At 58.9% G+C, this 8,405-nt stretch overlaps 1 protein-coding gene across 1 annotated transcript in view; it reads left to right on the forward strand.

The window, feature by feature from the left end:
- CFAP99 (cilia and flagella associated protein 99) overlaps positions 1 to 6,533 on the forward strand; it is a 38,797-nt gene extending 32,264 nt beyond the window's left edge. Inside the window, exons 12-16 of the mRNA XM_047799144.1 lie at positions 1,912 to 2,053; positions 2,137 to 2,288; positions 3,054 to 3,259; positions 4,905 to 5,067; positions 5,246 to 6,533. Coding sequence (XP_047655100.1) covers positions 1,912 to 2,053; positions 2,137 to 2,288; positions 3,054 to 3,259; positions 4,905 to 5,067; positions 5,246 to 5,362 — 780 coding nt within the window. The 3' untranslated portion in view covers positions 5,363 to 6,533. The remainder of the gene's footprint in view (positions 1 to 1,911; positions 2,054 to 2,136; positions 2,289 to 3,053; positions 3,260 to 4,904; positions 5,068 to 5,245) is intronic.
- Positions 6,534 to 8,405: the final 1,872 nt, after the last annotated feature.

Below are 8,405 nucleotides of genomic sequence, written 5' to 3' on the forward strand. Positions count from 1 at the left end.
TGAGCTGTCATGTCTCAGACTCCTGTCGGCTGTGACGTTTTCTCAGGCCTTCTTGTCCTTGATGGCCCTGGCAGTTCTGAAGCTTGCTGGGCGGGCGTCCTACAGAACGTCCCTCCGCTGGGATGACGGACGTGCTTGTGATCAGACTGGCGCGGAAGACGCCAGGCCTCTCAGCACATTCCTTCAGGGCGCCCACTGTTGCACGTCACCGCGCAGGTTGATGGCCCGGCTTCTCCCCCTTTCCACGGGAAGGGCCTCCTCTTGGGTCACCCTCACCCCCTCAAGAAGATGTTACGTGGGTTCTTCAGCACAGAAGGCTTGTCTCTTCTCCCCCACTTACTCGCTTATTTATATTAGTGTGGACGCAGGTTTTCATTTTACACATTGTGGGGTTTTTGTTGTGGTTGTGGTTGTTGTTTTTTTCTCTTTTCAGGGCTGCACCCGCAGCTTATGGAAGTTCCCAGGCCAGGGGCTGAATGGGAGCTTCAGCTGCTGGTCTACAGCACAGTCACAGCAACACCAGATCTGAGCCGAGTCTACAGCCTACAGAACAGCTCACAGCAACGCTGGATCCTTAACCTGCTGATCGAGGCCAGGGATCGAGCCTGTGTCCTCATGGATGCTAGTCTGATTCGTCTCCGCTGAGCCATGACGGGAACTCCTACTTTGTGTTTTAATGCAGTAGGACATGGTTTATTTTGCGCCAGCTCTGGCCAGCGGGAGGCGCCCTTTCAGGCTGGCTTCTACGGCCCTTGGACATGACCCAGCCACCCCCATCCTCTTGGTTTCTGAGCACTTGCACTTGCTTTCTTCTCGGACCTGTGTGCTCCAGGCCCGTCTGTACCTTCCCTGCCCAGCCCCAAACAGCCATTTGTCCGAGAGCCCTGATCCCTTTTCTTAGCTCTGGAATTACCTGGCACAAAGAGAGGTGGTCAAGAACCAGTCTTATACATGCTGGCAAATTGCTTTACGAAAGTCTTCCTTCCTGCCAGTGTGCCTGAGCCTGGAGTCCATGCCACCACAGGCCATCCCTCCGTGTGCCACACAGTCGGAGGTGAGCCCCTAGCTGCCAAGGCTTCGGGGGGCTGGGAAACCCAGGGGCTCCGTGGCAGGAGGTTTAAATCCCACCCTATCCTCTGTAGCATCTTCAAGACTGACAATGATATTCTGAATTGTTCATAACGGCGCCAAACTGGAAACAACTTCAATGTCTATCAGTGGTGGAATGGGTCAAAGAGTGACCCATTCCCCCAGACAGCCCTGAGAATCAGCCATCTGCACTCCTGGAAAACACGTGGATGAGCCTGGTACCCACAATGCTGAGCAGAAAAGGGGGCCCCCGGCAGGGACGGGCAGGGTGGCTCCTGTTGCGTGTGGTTGAAAGTGGCAACATCGTGCCCTGCGCTTTAGAGGCGTGCACCTCTGACGCTACACGAGAAAAACGGTGTGGGACGACTGCCAGTTCATCATCAGCGCATGCCTGGGGCTCACGTGACGGGGAGCCTAGGGCCTTCCGGGCCGGCACGTCCTATGCACAGACCTGGGCAGAACCTGAACATTCAGCTCCACATGGCTTCAAAGCAAGGGATGCCTTCCTTTCTTAACCGCAGTCAGTGGGTAGGCTTCAGGGCAAACCCAGTGGCTCCGACCCGGGTTCCCCAGGACTCTGGGGCTGTCCTCCTCAGCTTCGTTGTCAGCTGGGGAGGGGCTGTGCGCGCCTAGGTTCACACCTCCAGGACCGCAGTGGATCTTCCCCCAAGGCCCGACCTCCAGAAGCTGATGAGCGTAGACCCAGGTTCCAGGGTGGTTCAGGGATCTGCTGTCCAGACCTCATGCGGCTCGTCGGGCTAGGGCTGGGGCGGGCCCAGGGGCTCAGGCAGCAGCTCTGACTGTGGCCGGCCCGTTGTCTAGACAGCGGAGCTGATGCAGCAGTGTGCTGAGAGGCGCCTCCAGGAGGAAAGGTCCGTGAAGGAGCTGGTGGAGCAGGTGATGGAGACGCAGAAGAACGTCAGAGCGGCACAGACGAAGCTCCTGAAGGGCCGCCGGCAGATAGGTACGGCGCCCACCAGGGGCGCCACCCCTGCCCCGTGCGGCCTGGCCGCTCTCCCGCCCTTCAGCGCCCCGCTTGGCCCCTAGTTCAGGAGGTGATGGAGGAGAGCCGGGAGCTGCTACAGCGCAGCGCAGAGGCGGCCAAGGAGGAGCAGAGGCGGCGCTGTGAGCTTACCGCCCAGCTGCGAGCCCTGGAGACGCAGCCCACGCGCAAGGGCAAGCTGGTGGACCTAACGCAGGTGGGGACCCAGCCCCAGCCCACGACCACCCCACGAGCTCGGGGAGCTTCCCCATGTCCTGCTGGGCCTGGTAGTGCCAAGGGAGGCTGTGTCCAGAATTCCCACCAAGGCCTAAGGTGGTCTGGGCCCAAGCCGAGATCGGCTCGTCACTCCTATCCAGCTGCTGTGCACCGGCCCAGACCCTCACTGTCCTGCCAGGGAGACCTCTGTAGCACCCGTGGGTGGGCAAGACTGGCTCCATGGGGGGGGGCGCTCTGAGGACTCACCAGGCCCGGGCAGAGAGGGCAGTGTAGGGAGCACGCAGGTGTGCAGAGGCCAAGGCGGGAGGCTGAAAGAGGGCAGCAGTGCCTGGAAGCCTGTGTGAAAAACACCAGGAGAGGCCAGGCTGTTGCGTGGTGATGTGAGGGCAGGCCTGGCCCCAGGGGGTGTGCAGAGTCCGAGGGGATCTCTACCCGGAGCCCCAGCTCCTGGCTGGGGAGACCATGGTGAGCTCCATCTGGGTCCTGCCACAGAGGAGGGGTCCCCAGGGCATCCAGCTGAGACTTCTCACCCAGGTCTAGGGCCGCCTGATGAAGCTGCATGGTGAACATGTCACCCAGGCACCACTGGGCAGGCAGGGGCTCTCTTGGGAATGGGGCCAGGCCGGTGGACTCAGGCGAGGCACCAGCACTGGTGAGAGGGAAAGCCAGGGCACCCAGCCAGGCAGGCTGGGCACAGGCCGTGGGCCTGGCTCCCAGCCTGAGGCCTGGCTCCCCCACCCTGCAGATCCCCGGCTATGGCTTAGAAGGGGAGATGTCCATTGTGGAATTGCGCGAGCGGCTGGCTCTGCTCAAGGAAGCCCAGCAGCGCAAGCAGGAGGAGAAGCGAGACCAGATCATCCGAGGCAAGCGCGCCAAGAGCCAGGAGCTGCAGAACGCGGTGGAGCAGGTCGCGCTATGCCGGGCGGCCAATGGGAGGACTGCGGCCTTGAGGTCGGTGCCAGTGGCCCCAGGGCAGGCACCTAGGGCTGCAAGGGCAGCCCACCCCACTCCTGCCCAGGCAGTTCCCTTGCAATACTCTGCCCACCCCTGGACTATTTTCTTAGACAAGTTTCAGGCATTCAAAAGCGGTGAAAAAATCCTGTGGCGAGGCTTGGATATCCAGGGCCATGTCCTCCAGCCATGGGCTTCATCCAGCTAGCTGTTTAGTCTTTGCGGAACCATTGGGAAGTATCAGATGCTTCACTCCTGAGCACCATTTTTTTTTTCATCTTTTTGCCATTTTTTGGGCCGCTCCCGCGGCATGTGGAGGTTCCCAGGCTAGGGGTCTAATTGGAGCTGTAGCCACCAGCCTACGCCAGAGCCACAGCAACGCAGGATCTGAGCCGCATCTGCAACCTACACCACAGCTCACGGCAACGCCGGATCGTTAACCCACTGAGCAAGGGCAGGGACCGAACCCACAACCTCATGGTTCCTAGTCGGATTCGTTAACCACTGCGCCACGACGGGAACTTTTTTTTTTTGTATTTTTAGGGCCGAACCTGCAGCCTGTGGAAATTCCCAAGCTAGGGGCCGAGAGTCCCAGCTGAAGTGGCCAGCCTACACCACACCACACCGATGTCGGATCCGAGCTGAGTCTGTGACTTACGCCAGAGCTCACAGCAACGCTGGATCCTTAACCTACTGAGTGAGGCCAGGGATCGAATCCGCATCCTCATGGCTACTAGTTGGGTTCGGTTCATTACTACGGAGCCACGCTGCAAACCCCCCTAATCACCTTCTGGAAAAAAAACCAAACAAACCACTGCCCTACAAACCACAGCACATGGACTCAACTTGGAAACATCAGACTCCCAATATCCTGTTTGTGTTCACATTTCTTCAGGAATCCCAGGCCTGCTAGCTATAACTTTTAGAGACGGCCTGCTGTAACTTTTTAAAGCCAGGACTCAGTTGGGGTTCGCAGGTAGCTTTTGGTTGTCAAGCAGCTCTCCTCTCTTGTTTGGAAAAGCACAGGGACACAAACAGTCTTTTTGTTTTGGGAAAACCGAGGTGACTCTTCCGGCCCCACCTGGCCTAGTATGTAAGCCATCCCCCAAGATAGCCAAATAGCAGCAGCAGGTTACCTCGAGGCGTGGGTGGCAAGGGGAGCGTGGGAGAGGAAGGGGCTTTTGCTTGTTAATCCCAACACAGACACACACAGTTAATATACATGGAATACTTTTTAACTTACTATTACTTTGTCTTTTTGTCTTTTCAGGGCCACTCCCGCGGCACATGGAAGTTCCCAGGCTAGGGGTCGATTCCGAGCTACAGCTGCAGGCCTACATCACAGCCACAGCAGCGCAGGATCCGAGCCGCGTCTGCGACCTACACCACAGCAACAGCTGGATCCTGAACCCACTGAGCGAGGCCAGGAATCCTAGTTGGGTTTGTTAACCACTGAGCCACGAAGGGAATTCCCCATGGAATACTTTTTAAAAATGTTAAGTACAGGGAGCAAAAGGGTCGAGGTGCTGGGGAGCCCCGCCCCAGCTGTCTTCGGAGGGCCTTCCCCCCCACCCCACCCCGCGCTTGAACCCCTCGGGTCAACCGCGGTGGGGGCCCTGCTAAGCCCGCCCCACCGCCCGCCCAGGTGGGAGGAGAAGAAGGCGCAGTCGGCGACTGCAGGAGCGCCCTCCCAGGACGAGCGGGTGCTGGAGCTGCAGCGCAGGATCCGGGAGAAGGCGGCCCAGCGCCGCGGGCAGGGGGCCCAGCCGCACGTGTCGGCGCCGCAGGCCCTGCGCCCCAAGCCGCGAGTGAGCCGCGGGTCGGGACAGTGGTGTTGGGGAGGCCGCCAGGGTGCACGGCGGCGCGGGGGGCCGGGAGCCGCGGTGGGGGGAGGAGCCCGGGCGTGGGGGCGGGGCCGCCGCGGGGAGGGGCGGCCCCGCCCCGCGCCGGCCCCGCCCCGCGCCGACCTCACTTGCCCGCCCGCAGGCTCAGCGAGAGGCGCAGCGGAGGCTGGAGCTGGAGCAGAGCAGGGAGCGCCGGCTGCGGGCGCTGCTGCAAGAAGGCGTGGCTTGCGGGCCCGCGCGCCGCCTGGGGGCCGCCTGAGCCGGGCAGGCACGGCCCCGGACCCTGAGACCCCCCCCCCGCCACACACACACCTGAATAAAGTGTGCGCCGCGGTGTGCGCCTCTCCTTCCTTGGCCGCGCGCCCCACTCCGCCCAGAGCTGGGTTGCCCAATGAAATGCAAGTCGCCCAGTTGTTGCGTGGGACAAGCTAATGATGAAAAGTATAGTCTTTATCTGGAATTCAGATTTATTCGGGAGGCTTGTATTTTACCTGCTAAACAAAGCCTCTCTAGCCCAGACCTTAGCCCTTCCCTAGGGCCTAGCGCTAGGGATTCCTGGCGCCCTGTCCTTGGAGTTCCCAGAGCCTGTTCTGCCCGTGGAAATCTGGAATGCCCATTCTCTGCCCTGAGTCGGTGGCTTAGTCTGATTGTGCGTGTGCAGTTAGTGGGAGAAGTGACCGGAATTCTTGCGCCACTAGAAATTGGGCCTTCTCACCCCTTCGCTCATGTAAACCTCACCGCGATGGGGGGAGCTGGCTGGGGATGTAGGAACTGTCCCCAACACTCATCTGCTGATGAGGCCACTGGTGCTCAAAGAGATGATGTCACCTGCCAGGAGAGCCAGGACCCAGCAGTACCAAGCCGGGATGACTTTAGAGCACCACCCAGCCTCCGCCAGCGACACCAAAGGAACAAGGTTGGAGGCACTGGTGGGAGCCCGCCCAGGGCTCTGACAGGAATGGATTCACTCTCCTGAGTCCTCAGACCCAGCCCTGGACTGGAAGTGCTTGTCTTTGAGGACAGGCTGAGTGAGTGAAAGCCTCCTGGTGAATAGTGCCAATATGCCACTGCTCCCAGGAGAGACTGGCAAGCCCATGGGGCTCGAGGCAGTAAGGGAGGCGGCTGGGAAGTGCCAGGTGGATAGGTTTCTGGGGGAGAGATCCCCACACTTCACATCCTCCCTGGGTCTGCTGAGATTGGCACCTGGAAGGCGGGCTGGGCCCCAGGGTACTTTCAGCCAGGAGGGTGGACATCTCTAAGTGGCAGGAACAGGCTAAAGACCAGAGTGCTCCCCAGCATTCTCAACTGTGTCAGAACCCCAGGACTTTCCCACAACCCATGTTGGTAAAAAGAGGAATTCCCCACCTGTCAAATTAGAGCTGGGAGCAGATTAAATTTCATTTAAAGCAATAAACGTGACATTTCTTACATCCTGTGTTGTATGATTCAAACTTACTTGATGTAGAGTTGGATGACTTGTCCTGAGATTCCCTCCGTGTGGAAAGTAACATGTCTTTTCTATCAAAGGAAATCTTGGTGACTCCATTTTGCTCCAGTTTTGGGCTGAAACACCCTCCTGCCACCACCCCCCCCCCCCTCAGTCCCAGTAACAATTTGTTTCAAATTAGCCAACCGAGAGGAATGTGCACCCTGACCTGACCAATGGGAAGGCGACAGGTACATCACCTGCATTAGGGATAAATGGGAGGGTCTTTTCTTCTTTGCGTGAGTTTTTTCAGTACCAGCACCCTTTTGCAGAAGTAAAGAGTCTTGTTGAGATCTCCCTGTGTTCGTGTGTCTCGTTTTCTGACACTGGCAATCCGAGCCATTTCCCCATCAGGAACTCTGAGGGTTTCAAAAGGGGAATTATTAGCTTTCATAACTGGCAATCCAAAGATTGGGTAGACTTCAGGACATGCCTGATCCAGGAGCTCTGTCTCCAAGCTGGAGCAATTCCATCCTCACAATGTCTGGAGGAAGAAGGGCCCTCTCTCCCTGGCAGTTCTCTTTGGAAGGAAACCTCTCCGTCCTGCAAGCCTTGTGTTCTAGTCACACTGGCCAAGACTGAACATGCTCTGCTGAACCAGTTTCTATAATGTGCAAGGTCTGCATGGGTGCCCAAAGCAAGCGCTGTAGGGGAAGAGAGAATTACCCTTCACCTATCAGACTAGCATCGGGAGCAGAGGATCCTTAACCCACTGAGCGAGGCCAGGTATCGAACCTGCATCCTCATGGATGCTAGTCAGATTTGTTTCTGCTGAGCCACCATGGGAACCCCTTATATAAGAGTTTTGCGACAAAAGAGAAGCAGCCAAAAGAAAACCAGACATCTCAAGTTAAGGAATTTAGCGCTTTTCTTTGTATGGGAAGATGCACGAGTCAGGGTTCAGGGAAATCACTCCTTTGTTATGCACCGCAGCAACCTGGGGCCAGTATCCTGTGTTTTCACAGCCTGAGGTCTCACTGTCCCAGAGTGGCTGTAGTCTGAGGGCTGCTAGGCGGCGAGCAGCCTGCGTTTCCTTCCTGAGCCCCTTCAGGGCGCACCACTGGAGGTGGCTGCAATCACTGATGACGGCGCCATCCTCCGTTTACTGACAGGGCAGGCAATATTTTATTTCTCACCTGACACCTTCTTCTGGGCCCCCCAAGGTCTGACTCTTGCCTCCGCAGACCCCCATCGCTCCCCACCTCTACTCCTGGCACACTGGGCAGCCTTCATGGTTACTGATGACAGGCTAGTCCAGCTTTCCCTACCCAGGCTCCCGCTTCTTGGAACACTCTGCTCCCTTCTGGTCCTTTCAGCTCCCAGCTGCGAGGGCGCTTCCTCCCGGGAGCCCTCAGAAGCCCTGGTGGAGTGCCTCCTCCTCCAGTGACCACGGTTGGGCGCGGCTGCTCTGCCCTCCGCGCTCCACCACCAGTCCGGGGTCACCGGGGCCAGGTGCCCGCCCAGGGCCTGGCACAGCCGGGGGCACGGAAGCCGGGAGGACCTGCAGATCCAGGCCTAGTTTCCGGCCGGGAGTAGAGGCCCCAGGAATATTCTCCACCTCACGAATGGGTGAAGAAACCGAGGCCGGGAGAGGGGTCTGGGGCTCCGCCGGGCGAGCGAGCAGGGCGGCCGGAGTCCAGAACACGACTCCCGAGGGGCCTTCCGAGCCGAGGGGCCTTCCGAGCCGAGGGGCGGGAGCTTGAGCTCGCGAGCGTGGGCGGGGCCGGAAGGAGGCGCGTTTCAAAGTGGTAATAGACGGTTTTCTCATCCAATAGGATTGAAAATATACCTCCCCGACCGACAGGCCGTGGGAGTA

The sequence above is a fragment of the Phacochoerus africanus genome, chromosome 10 (genome assembly GCF_016906955.1).
Source record: "Phacochoerus africanus isolate WHEZ1 chromosome 10, ROS_Pafr_v1, whole genome shotgun sequence".
Lineage (NCBI taxonomy): Eukaryota > Metazoa > Chordata > Mammalia > Artiodactyla > Suidae > Phacochoerus > Phacochoerus africanus.